We start from the raw sequence: 13897 nt of genomic DNA on the forward strand, positions 1-13897 counted from the left end.
TAACATGAATCCGGACAGTTCTCATAATACAAATACGTTCAAAAACCACACATTGATGGTACAAAGAAAGCTGGCTAAAGTTCTAATGCAAAACTAGGCTTTGCTTTCTATTAGTACTAACGGATGGGAACAACTAAACAAAAATAATAATTAAAAAAAAAACAGAAGGGTACCGACAGTTGCGAATCAAAGGAAAAGACAAGCTAGAAACAGCGCCTCACTGGAATACAATCTTTTTCTTCTTCTTCTTCTTTTTCCTTTTTTGTTGAGAAGCTGACGACCCCTTGTAAAAGATTGGGATGCAGCTCTCTTTCCTGATAGAAAACCTTTACCCTATACCTATCCGAACTCAGATGACTGTACAGGCAATCCTGGTATAATTACTACATAAGATCAGCAAACCACTCGGGAAGAGTTCGCAAAGAAATTCACCTGCCTTTAGTAGTACAATCCGTTGTCGTTGAAATAAACATCATTAGACAGCCTATTCGCACTCATTTTCATGTTACCATTTCTGGAGACTTTTGTCATTGAGACTTCAATGCCCCCGTTATTCATGGTTTTCTTCTGATTCTCAGAGCTTCTTAAGATAGAACCTAATTGGCCACATGATGCAGCTATGAGTCCTGTATGACATATAATAAAGATGTTAGTTGATATTTATGAATACTTGAAAAGTGTTGCAAACTGAGATAATCGGCACAATTTGCAAACATAAGGTAGAAAACTATGGGTTAGCTTTCTCCTTATCCCCAGAGGCGAAGAGGCGGCTATTCTACCTTCCTCTTGCAATCCACCGCATTTGCAAACGTTAACGAGATAATTGACACAATTTACCAACGTTAGTTAGATACAAAAATTAATTCATTAATTAGAAAACACAAATGAACTTAAATAATAGAGAATTTGGATAAAATCTAACTCAAACCCTTAAACATGATTCGGATTGGATCAATTATGGCTCCCCAAAATAGATTCATCGATAATGAAGAATGGACACAAGATATTACCATCCGAAATACTTTCCATGTTCTTACTTAACTTTCTATTATATGTGAATCTAACTTGTATGGTTGTAACAAGTCATTTATAATAGGGTCATGATTCACATTGTCTTGATAAGTAATTATTTCTGAGAAATTTTTAACACTTCTATGCATCATTTTTAAAATCCAAATAATCATATCCATCTTAGTACCATCTGAGACAGTAGTCGATGCACTTGAGCTTGAATGTTCCACACACAATAAAGAAATAAAAATTAAACGGGAACATGGTGGGTGATTACCAGTAGCTGGTTGAAAGAAAAATGTTAGTGTGTGCGCATGTGTAAGAGAGATTGTAATACTGAAGAAGATCGAAGAACATAAACAACGAAGAACAAATGATGAATACGTAAGGAAGAATAAATAGCAAAAAGAATATTCTTGTTGAAGCTAGAAGAAGAATAAAAGGAGAAACCTGACCTAACAGCCCCAAGCCTGAATAATCTATCGATCTTTACTTCATTCCCCACTCTATACTATGCTAATTAGAGAAAAAACAATGGACAAAGGAGTTTCGATCGAGAGTTCGTTCCTTAATAAGATGAGTGCACGTGTATCAAAAAATATCAAATAAAAATAAAAAGATGAGTGCACATGGAGTTAACATATATGTTCATGTCAATAAAAAGGTGCACATGGCAAGCATCTCAATAAAGGCGCCCAACCCGCAAGCGCCCAACCCGCAAGCGCCTCATGTTGCCTCTTGCTTAGACTTAACAATGAAAGGGGCACATTAACCAAACTAGGCATGTTTCACAGATGTCAAAATAGCACCTCCACAATTTATTGTGAACACTCAAAGCCGCTAGATATTACCAGTCACTAATAATTGATAATATTATTACCTTAAGACATAACATAGATACGAGTGACGTATTATTTGAGACCTATATGCTCAAACTTTCTAAATTCCCACTCCAGCCCACCATACAACATCAAAGGTTGCTCTATCAAAAAGACCAAGGAGTATTACGTGTTTGGCCAATAATGAAGAATAAAGTGGTATTTCTATAACTGCTCATCTGACATATATATCCTACTGTAAGATACAAAAACCTGACAAAGGTCCTTGAAGGAGAGTAAAATCTTATATTTCATCATAAAATGTAGTATATTATTGATACTCGGCTAAAATATTGGAACCAAAAACGAAAAATTACTTGCTTGCACAAGACTAATATTTAAAATCAAGCACATACATGTGGGGATGAGAGAGAACATACCCAAGAATAATGCAGAAGGTTTTCCCGGTCTTGATTTAAATTCGGGATGGAATTGAACACCAATGAAGTATGGATGACAAGCCAGCTCAACAATCTAAATCATTTAACATACCAATCATTTTAGAGGCATTACATGCATATTGTGACATAAGATTTGTTTACTATAAGGTAGGAATTCATACCTCCATGCGCTGACCTGTTTCGTCCTTGCCAGTGAAAGAGAGTCCGTCTTTTTCAAGCCGCGATACCATATCAGGATTAACCTGCCCATGTTCAATTTTCCTCTTTTTTTCTAGTTAAACGCTTCTACTACTAAAGGAAAATTTTAAAAATCAACAGTAACTTAACTTACCTCGTATCTATGCCTATGTCTCTCATCAATGAAACTTTTATTCCCATACCTAGAACATTTGAAATCACATGCGTCGAATTAGCAACAAATACCTAAAACATCTTTTTTTTTTTCTTTTTTGATCTTCAAATACCTAGAAACATTATGCAAGTTGAATGAAATATTATACATTTATTTATGATGAGTTCTCAGTACCCATACACTTTTTCAGTGTCATGATGCAAAAATTTAAACATCCAATTCTTAAAAAGAAAATACTTACAGTTTTGCAGACTTGCAATCCATAACCTGAAAATATGTTCTCCTAGAACCAAGGCGCATGGTTCCGCCCATATGTGTTTTAGACACCTGAGAAAATAGCATAAGATTAAAAAAAGTGCACAGAAAGGAATAAGAACCACAATGTCCCCAAAGGAAAGAACTTCATTAGAAAATACCTCAGGCATAAATATAACACATGGATTCTTTGTGCTGGTATCAAATTCAGTGCTATTAGCATCTTTCAAATTAAGAACAGATCGTGCAAACTCAATGACAGCAATTTGCATTCCTAGGCATATGCCGAGGAAAGGAACTTTGTTTTCTCGAGCATACTTCGCTGCAAGGATTTTCCCTTCCACTCCTCTATCACCAAAACCACCTGGAACAAGTATGCCATCTGCACCCTGAAGATGGTGGCTAATTAGAATGTCGAACAACAAAGCTACCAAACTGAAAGAATAGTAAAATCCAAAGGAGCCATGCGATGCAGCAAGTCTAGAATCCTTGAACCATTTATGATACATACCTTCAAAAGCTTCCAAGCAGCCTTATGAGCAGCTGGATTCTGCAGTAGAAAAAGTCTCCTGTATTAGGCACACTACAGGTAAAAAATATAAGGGGAAAACATCAAGCTTTCTACTCTAAAACCTCTTGAGCCGTAACATCTTCAAGATCTCCAGCTGGAACCCAGTCCACAATGAGTTTCTTTAGACATCTGAGGGAGGCATGCTTAAGAGCCTGCATAGAGTATTGCATTTTGTATAAGATATCTGTCTCTAAAGCAATGATGACGTACATTTAACATCCAAAACAATTGTGCAAATAAATTTGCATCGTATGGTCTAGTACTATGTTCCAATGCATTAAAGACATAAAACAAGGGCATTTTCACAAAATTATCACAGAATTTTGTTCGACACCAATATTTATGCTATGGAAAATGAACCATACAACGTGATGCAGGCAAATATTTAAACAAACATGAAAATACTCGAATCAAAAGACAGGAACACAGATACATCCTTAAATTTATCTTATCCTTTATCTTTAATATATTACAATAATAATTATTAAAAGTTAAAAGATGGGATAGGTGGCGATCATTCTCGAACCTACTCGTCCTTTATATAAACTTTAAATTCCAAACCTACCCTCAAGCCTCATTAATGGTAATTTATGCTTACTTTTATTTACACTAAAATAATTTAAAATGAATCAGATTAAACTAAAAAGGTTCTTGAATTCTTAACAAAATTTAAATTTAAAAAATAATTCTGAAACTAATGTTGTTCTTTATCATATAAAAAAGTTAGGCTAAAATTTCAAAAATAACTTTAAACCAAAACATAAAACTGTTATTGAAGTCTTAAAGTTAAGGAATATGTCTTAAAATACATTATACACTCTCATCTGAAAAGCTTCTAGTTGCATGTAAGAACAATACCCGTGTTAAAAATTTCTAAAATAACATATAAAAAAACACAAATTTATCAATAAAGTATTATAATGTAATTTCCCATGCCCTAGCAGATATTGTCATTTTTGGGCTTTCCCTTTTAGGCTTTCCCTCAAGGCTTTAAAACGTGTCTGCTAGGGAAAAGTTTCCACACCCTTATAAAGGGTGTTTCGTTCTCCTCCCCAACTAATGTGGGATCCCCACCAAATCCACCCCCCTTCGGGACCCAGCGTCCTTGCTGGCACTCGTTCCTTTCTCCAATCGATGTGGGACCCTCACCAAATCTACCCCCTTCGGGGCCCAGCGTCCTTACTGGCACACCGCCTCGTGTCTACACCCCTTTGGGGAACAACCTCCTCGTTGGCACATCGTCCACCGCTAGCAGTTATTGTCCTCTTTGGGCTTTCCCTTTCGGGTTTCCCCTCAAGGCTTTAAAACGCGTCTGCGAGGGAAAGGTTTCCACACCCTTATAAAGGGTATTTCGTTCTCCTCCCCAACCAATGTGGGATATCTCATATAATTAAAAAGTTTATGTTAAAACAAATTATACATGCAGTACTTAAAACAAATTATACATGCAGTACACAAAAATTTTCCAGTTGCATGAAAGAATGATGCCCTCTCAAAACAATGATAATATTACTCGCCAGTAACTAGGTTGACCCAGCTCCAGTAACATGATTTCAGATACGAGCTCCCAACCCACAGTATTTAGAATCACAAATCTCTAACAAACATACAAACTCCTAAATAATACGCCTGCAAGCACAACATCAAACTAACCTTCCTTACTTTTCTTTATTTTCTCACAGATTTCCTAGATAATGGCCATAATAGCACAAAAGAAAATGGAATCTAAGAAAGTAAACTACTAAACACAGCAGAGTTCAAATACTAATATACACTACAGGAAGCTTAAAACATTTAATTATGACAGAAAAATGCATGAGTTAATAGAGTCTATCATTTCCATGTTAATGACGTCACAATCACACAAGTGTTCAAAAATTAAAACGTTTTATTTATGACAATATAATGAAACAGACCATTGAATCTTAAATGTAATACATGATTTCAACACTCCTATTTGGACATGTTGAGACTTAAAAAGGTAAGAACAAATAGCAACTTCCTTCTAATATTAGGAATGACTTTCTTCTTGAAGCTTACAAAACTCACGGTCAAAATTACTTTGTAGGTGCAAGGAGGATACTGGCTTGAGTAAGTCACAGCAAAATATATTATTAGAAACATAGAAGTAAATTATCTAGTATCTATTTTTAGCACATGCTGAGAATGTTTCTTTATTTGTTAGCATAATAAAAGGGAAAAGGAGAAGCTAAACAGAACGAAAAATGTTTGAGAGCGGCTCTTACAAATAAAGGGATGGAGAAAAAGTCCCTATTTTGTCAAATAAGTAGAGTATCGAGGAGCATACTTGATATGAGCTGCCGAGCACAGTATTAAGCAAGAAACAGGAGAACTCAGCACATAAAAACTCTTTTTAGAACACTGATTATAATATTGTAAACTAAGTATGACCAAATGATGCTTTTAAGGCATTGACTTTTTAGTGATAGATCATGCAAACACACCTGCTGTTGTTTGTTCAAAAGTGATTTACAGTTTAAGATTGTGAATACAGTCCACGTTATCCACTGTATGTGAAAGTGACAATTCACTCTAGAATCTATACACTACCATAATGGATGCACAAATGACAATTCTAATTTCCAGTTACTTCTTATACTGCCGGCTTATAATATTAAGATCTTAAATTGATGTCTGGTTGTACCTTCAGCACAGAAAGGTAGGAATCTGAAAGCCCCGTATACTTTCCAACCATGGCAATACGAACCTGTTCACGCCAAATAATAAAAAAAATGTTAAAAGACTAAGAAAGTAGACAATCTAAAACCTGAATTCAAACGATGGAGAGTAGGAATCCACCGGTTCATGCAGCGAATCACAAATTTCAGCTCTAGCAGTCCACTCCTCTAAAGCAGGGCCACCAGCTATACTGCTTATGGCAGAGAATAGGGGTGCGAAAAAATGAGAGATACAAATAGAACTTGATGAGTGTTTTAATCAGGAGTGAGCTCATCAAACAAACCTGGGAAGATTCAGCACTTTCAAGATTGCTTCATGTGCCTTTTGATCCTAATAGGCAACAAAGAAGGTTCAATATTTGCATTCGCTAAGAAAAAAGTCATTTCTTATATGAAACCAACTTACTTTTAAAAGTAAAGGAATATGCCAGATGTTAGTAACATCGTAGAGAGTGATGATGCTGTCCACCTAGAAGAAGTTATTTGTATCAAAATGTAAAAGTTGACAAAAGGGGTTGATAGATACAAAGCAATATGTTGAATGCAGGATTCTGAGGATGCTAATACCGGAACATGACAAAACTGAGAGAGCTTCCTCTTCACATTTTCATCAAGAACCTGAAACAAGTAGAATCCTGAGCCAGAATAACATAAAGAATGCTACAGTTGGCCAGATATATGCCAATGGTTGAGAAAAACAAATAAGATAGTAGTTAACCGTTGTGCTGCGACAAGCCAAAACATGTGGGGTCAAGCCTAGACTTCGTAGACCCCTAACGCTATGCTGAGTAGGTTTTGTTTTCTGAACATGGCAAAAAGCCAACCACATTAGAAATAAAATTTAAACAACAAATTACTTGAACTGCCAAATCATGTACAAATGCTGCATTTCATTCCATATTCATATAATGTGAGATGGAGAGTTTACCTGCTCTCCAACAACTTTCAATACAGGCACAAGGCTGACATGAATTAGGCAAAAGTTACCAGAACCTGAATGGAACAGTGGTTAGAAAGACCAAAAACTAGAATCTATGAACAGTAACTCACCCCCCCACCACCAAAATTCCTACCTACACGGTATGAGAACTGTCCAAGTGCCTCAATAAATGGCATGGACTCAATGTCTCCTGCAACCAACTAAATGATTAGGACCTAAATAAGTGACAGGAATAAACTCAATTGTAACGTATCAATCAATGTCCACATTGCATACCAATAGTTCCACCCAATTCAATCACACAAACATCAGCTGGACCATCCTTGCCATCAACTGGTATCAAAGCAGCACGCTCAATCCATTCTTGAATTGCATCCGTAATATGTGGAACAACCTATAAATCAAGGAGTTATAAGACTAATAGAAAACAAAGATGCGAACAGTTCAATGGTAATAAAACATTACTCTTCTAGCAAGAAAATATTGACATTAAAACATTACCCAAGAAACTGGCAGAAAGAAATACCTGGACAGTTTTTCCAAGATAATCCCCTTTCCTCTCCTTATCAATAACTGACTGCCAGATCCCAAAAATAATGACTTTAGCAATTAGTTCACATCTGGGACTGGTGATCTTCCTGCAACACTAATTTAAATGCGTACTGTAGATATCACTCGTTTGCATAAGAAAACTTGCCTGGTAGATCTTCCCAGTCGTAATATTATTGTCGCGGGTCAACTTGATATCTAGAAACCGCTCGTAGTTCCCAAGATCCAGGTCCACCTGAATGTACAACAACAACAACAAAGAAAATAGGATTTGGTAAGGTGATGGTCAGTTTCACGCAATGTTCAGCACGTCTACAGACTTTGTCCCAATAATTTAAAAACGCGTGCTGCGTACTCATATCAATCAATTCGTATGAAGCACGTATATTGATTAGTGTAGATATTTTTTTGATATGTACCATCTTGCGTGTCCATCATTAGGTGGACTTAGCGACAGTCCACTCCAACTATTATAGATATAATTAGCGTAATAAAGTCTGATTTATCCATACTTGGTGATGTTAGAAACCATATACTGAAGAAAAGAGAAAGAAAAAGAGAAGGGGCATAAAAAGGGAAATCGCATATACCTCACCACCGTCATCTAACACAAAAACCTCTCCGTGTTCGAAAGGAGACATGGTTCCCGCATCTGTATTCAAGTATGGATCTGAAATTACAGAATAAAAGATATGAAGCATTGAACAACTGGTAGTTGCAAGACGGTGCAGTAGAGTCGAACAAAGCCATGAAAGTTGATGCTGAAAATTGAGAGAGAGAAAAAAGAAAAAGAAAAGGAAAAAACGAGTAGTGGCAGCAATCGAGCATGTTGAGTTAATTTGTTTATAAATGAGAATCGGAAGATGGGGTTGTCTAAATTCGAAAAAATAGGATACAAAGAAGCAGAAGAATAGAGCAGAGTTGGAAACGTGTTAAGCATTAGAAGTTAGAAACAAAAGGGAAACGCTATAGGAAGGAAAAAGAGAAGGTTATGGGGGGGGAAGGAGTTTGAATTTACAAGTGTGAAATGATTTAAAAAGCAAAGACGAGGAGGATAGAAGAGGAAGAGACCAATTTTGATGGAAGTAACGCGAAGGCCGCAGGCCTTGAGAAGCAGACCGATGCTGCTTGCAGTAACTCCTTTCCCGAGACCGCTTACAACTCCACCAGTTACCAGCACGTACTTCATTTTCCTTATCCTTTTCCTTTTCCTTTTGCTTGAAATAAGGACGAACCTGGATTCAGAATCAAGGAAGTAAGGGGAGTGAGTGAGTTTTTAGCAGCAGTTTAAGTGTAAGGGTGAGAGAAGGCGGTGGGTATCTGATTTCGCTACACCTCCGATAGCGTTGGAATACTAATAATATAGAGGCAGAGGAAGAAAGTGAAGAGGGATAGAAAGAAAGTATGAGAAAAGGCAAGAGGATGATGAAACCAGAATGAATGACATTGCCAAACATGGACTGCTCCCTTTCCCTTTATATAACACAATCCCTAAGCTTTTCACACCCAAATCCAATGACGCAAATAATATAACTTAAAACCTGGAATCCCGCATTTTATTGAATTAAAATAAATGAATATGGGAGAGGGTGGATCAGACCGCCATGTTCCCCAATCACCTTTTTTTCGTTGCCTACACTGCTTTTGGGGTCTGCCGACCCTCTGTCCGTACCTAAATCTCCCATTATTAATTCCATTCATATTTCACATTTCATATTTCATATTTCACGTTTTGGGCTCTGCCGACCCTACGTCCCTACCTAAATCTCTCTATTAATGCCATTCATAATTCATATTTCATATTTGGATCTGTTTTAAATTTCTTATTCCCTTCTTTTTTTTTTATTTTTTATTAGGTTTTTTTTTTATTTTTTTTTTTTTTTATGAATTATTAGAGGATGAGGAGCTTATCAGACAAATATAGATAAATGATTTCAACCTTTAACTTAAATTAACAGACGAATATAGATAAATGATTTCAACGTTTAACTTAAATGTGAAATTTTTTTTGTTATTGTTATTTGTGTTAAATATTATTTATTTCATCGATTCATATAATTAAATAGAAATATGACAAGTTGTTGATAATCCATTCCATATTATCCCTAGGTAGGTTTTCTTAAATGCTTTTGACTAGAAAAACGCTTTATTAAATGTTTTGCCCCTTTTCACTAGACAATGTTCATTATTTATTTTTCTTCCTTCAATATTAAATAGTTATTTTGCTTCTCTACACGAATCTATTAAAAAAAAAAAAAATCTGTATATTAAAAATTTCCATGGAGGGAAATAATGAATTCAATACCTAATATCAAATATATATTTAATTTTGATGGGTGTGTACTCAAAAATAATTTATATATTTTTATTTTTAGTTATTTATTGCATATTTAAAGGATTTTTGTTAATTATTTAAAGTAATTTTTAGATAATTCATCTCGTTCAAAAAGATGTATTTAAATTAATTCATTTTAAGCCTTTTTTATTTATTTAGATTTTTAAAGAACCACTTTGATCAATTAAAATCAAACAATAAATTATATTAAACCTATTTTAAATATTAAATCTTTTAACTTGGTTATACAAAAATTAATTTTTGTTTAAATAAACTTTTTTTTTTAATCTAGTTATTCTAAATTCATGAATTACAAGATAAGGGATATTTTCAACACAATCCTTGACAAGATATAAGACTTTCTAAAAGGGATAATCTGATGGTCATTAGTCAACAATGACTGTCAAGTGATGACTTAGAGGGCCAATGAAATTATAGATGAGCGAAAAAGAAAAAAAAGAAAAAAAAGAGGTTCATTATTTTTATTAAAAACTTCGAACAAAATTACTTTTGTAACCATGTTTAAAAAAATAGAATAGTTATCGGTTGGTTAAAATTCTAATGATATAATAATAAAAATAGAATGCCTAATTTTGATAAAAATTTTAATTAAATGGCTATAAATTAAAGTTTATTGTGTTGGGTATGTGTTTATATATATATATATTTTGTAGGTCTTATTATTAGCATTATATTGGTAGCTAATTTATGATATTTTTATGACACATATCAATGGAGTCTCTATTAATTCATATTCAGTAGCTAATTATGATATTTTTATGACACATATCAATAAAGCCTCTATTTATAGCTGGACGATCTCTCCACAGTTTCGACAATATAATCCCTTCAAAATTTAAGAACTTAATACTTAATTAAATGATCACAAATTATCATTTTATCATAGATCTAGAAAATCTATTCTACATCGCATTCTCACCTCCTTAATCACTTGTAAGTATGTCTTATTTCTTGATTTTTTAAGAGTAACCCATCACTTTCGAGTAGGTAGAAATAAAACCCACTACATCTTATCAATATTTTTAAAGGTTGGTAGTTGAATTAAAATATTATATATTTTTATTGAATAAATTACGTAAATATATGGATAAGGGGGAAATGAAAATAAGTATAATCTTGAATTTGAAGTAGTGGGGCGTGGCATAGAGAGTTGGATTTAAATTTGAATGTAGTGCACCCCGCCAATGCGGGGCGGTGGGCGGGTAAGTAGGTGGCATTGGGGATTCACGCATCCAAATGCGAGACACAACGGTAGGGGAGGAATGGAGGGAGAGTTGAGTCGAGAAGCGTGGGACGAGTACTGTAGTGCCGTTGTTCTCGATATCTAAACACCTTTTCTTCTCCTCTCTAGAGGGCCCGACGCTAAAGTTAAAAATATTTTATTTCAATAGGCCTGGACTGGATTCTCGCCATGTGCGTCGCATTTACGGCAGATTTTTCTAATAAATAATAAAATAAATAGTAGAGGAGCTTTTATTGTTATTTTATTATTATTATTCATTATATATATATATATATATATATATATTTTTTTTTGTCAAACACGGGAGAAGAGTTGGTTGTTAATGTTATTGTCAAAAGTTGAAAAAAGGAAGGTGGGAAATGAGACTTGGCCACTTGGGCAGGCATCATACATGGCGCTGACTGTGATTGGATTGCATGTACCTCTCTGATGTGTACATATGTCAGCGTCGACGAGGATACTGAGTTTGCGTTAGGTAAACATATACTGCACCTCCATTTTTGTGATGTGGTCCTCACCTCCCCTTCATGTCATTTCTTCACACGCATTATCCACGTAATTATTATAATTAATTTTGAAATTTCATCCATTCATTTAATAAAATCATAATTTATCTATAATTTTAAATATTATAATTAGTTTGTATTATTTACTAAAATGTTGTGAAATTCTCATTTATAATAAATAAGCTATAAAAACTAAATTTACAATTTAATCCATTTTAATAAACTAAATAAGAATGTTAGTCTCTTTTCATAATAATCAAAATTAACATTATTTTAGAGTAAATATGATATTATTATGTGTTGTGTTTTCAATTGTTTGAAACAAAAAAAATTTGCTAATGGTTATTGTTTTTTGTGTCTTGTTTTTTTATATTTTAGAAATATTGTTATAATTATGCAAAAATTTTAGAAATAGCAAAACTAAGTTTATTGTTTCTTATTTCTATTCCACTTCTTGTTTGTAACATAAATAAACATAGTATTTTATCATTCTTAGGTATAAAATGCATAATAAACAATATGGCATAAGATGGTACATATTTAATTTTTAAAACTTAGTTTTATATAATATATATTTTTTATTTTTTATTTAAAATTTACATGAGTAATAAACAAAATAATGTTATCCAAACATGTTTATGTTTTTTTTTTCTTTAAATAAATAGTTATTTGGCTATATTTCAAAAGATGAAACAAAAAACATGCATAAGCTTCTCTTTTATTTTTCTTTCTAATTTATTAGTCATCATCTTCACATTTGGAGCTATGAGTAATAGGTATTTAATTTTCAACTCCGTGACTAACTAGTATAAATATTTAATTAAAAAGTTTGGACTGTTTTGTAATGAATTTTTTTTTTTTTTTTTTTTTTTTTGAAACTTAGGTTGTTGGGAAGGTAAGAAAAAGTGGATATAAATATGTATTGCAAAATAATATTTTTGTTAGAAGATAATTTTGTTTATATGAAACTATGTTTGGCTGGGAAAGCGAATTAATTTAGAGGTTGGGAGAGGGGTTGGATGTAATTTCCATTACCACCCCCAAGCCCAGACAAAAAGGACAAGGTCACGGTTATTGTTTGTTATGACAGTTTGCCACGTTAGCTACACGTGCTTTTATGATGATTGTTGGTTGGGGGAGGCCCGCATTGACGGTTGACCGTTCATGAATAGGACAAATTGGACCCTACAAATTGCAGTACCTGCCGACAAGATTACTTTATTAACCATATCAATATCTCGTACTCATAATGACAAAGACGAAAATTATAAACTATATTTGATCCCTACAGTGATGAAGGCGATCACGGGATCCACCCCAGGGCAAAAGAAATAATAATAATAATAACAATAATAATAAAATAGATACTTAACAATTGAGGGTGAGCCGCCTGCTGCCTAATACTTCGCCACAAATTAATGGATAATTTTTACTCTATGCCTCATTCCAATGTCTACTCGACGCGTGTTCTCTGCTTCCGGCCCATGGAAACTCTCACTTCTTTGGACCATTTCATTGCCATTAACGAATCAATTCATTTAGACAACTCTCTTTCTCCAACCATCGTTATCATTATTTATTTATTTATTAAATTATACTAAATAATACCCTGCCCTTTACATTGCATTTCAATTACTTATTTTAATTTCTTCGCTTAAATCTTAAATTTATTAATTAAAATGTATTATTAGTTAATTTAATTTCTTCCCTTAAATCCTAATTGAAACACTTTCTGGTCACTACCCTTGCATGTTCATGCTATCATCTGGAAAAAAAACTTTAGTAGAGAGAGTATTTATAAATATTCCGTAAGTAAGTAGCTGATTAATGAGGTAAGTGATGCCTTCACAATACATTATTCCTGGAACTGAAATAAAACAACATTTGAGGTCGTAGCTGGTTAACACATTCATGTTCTCAATGAACAATCAACCTATCCCAAAACTGAAGGGAACCTCTGTGGGTCTGAATTGTAAGGCTAAGTGCCACTGGAAAATAGGGTTTAGGGTTTAGGGTTTAGGGTTTAGGGTTTAGGGTTTAGGGTTTAGGGTTTAGGGTTTAGGGTTTAGGGTTTAGGGTTTAGGGTTTAGGGTTTAGGGTTTAGGGTTTAGGGTTTAGGGTTTAGGGTTTAGGGTT

General features: G+C 34.0%; 1 protein-coding gene across 1 annotated transcript; it reads right to left on the reverse strand.

The window, feature by feature from the left end:
* On the reverse strand, positions 1-9180 carry LOC111781440 (uncharacterized). Its single transcript, XM_023662021.2, has 21 exons — positions 8728-9180; positions 8247-8326; positions 7805-7891; positions 7634-7684; positions 7384-7501; positions 7241-7297; positions 7096-7160; positions 6886-6969; positions 6735-6785; positions 6574-6636; positions 6452-6498; positions 6289-6358; positions 6134-6196; positions 3531-3620; positions 3409-3447; positions 3059-3286; positions 2884-2969; positions 2622-2670; positions 2452-2532; positions 2270-2363; positions 1-626 (listed from the first exon to the last, which is right to left on the reverse strand). The coding sequence occupies exons 1-21, from the start codon at positions 8843-8845 to the stop codon at positions 439-441; spliced, it is 1809 nt and encodes a 602-aa protein (XP_023517789.1). The 5' UTR covers positions 8846-9180; the 3' UTR covers positions 1-438.
* Between the last annotated feature and the right edge of the window lie 4717 nt (positions 9181-13897).

This window comes from Cucurbita pepo, chromosome 19, assembly GCF_057944985.1.
Source record: "Cucurbita pepo subsp. pepo isolate OVF chromosome 19, ASM5794498v1, whole genome shotgun sequence".
NCBI lineage: Eukaryota > Viridiplantae > Streptophyta > Magnoliopsida > Cucurbitales > Cucurbitaceae > Cucurbita > Cucurbita pepo.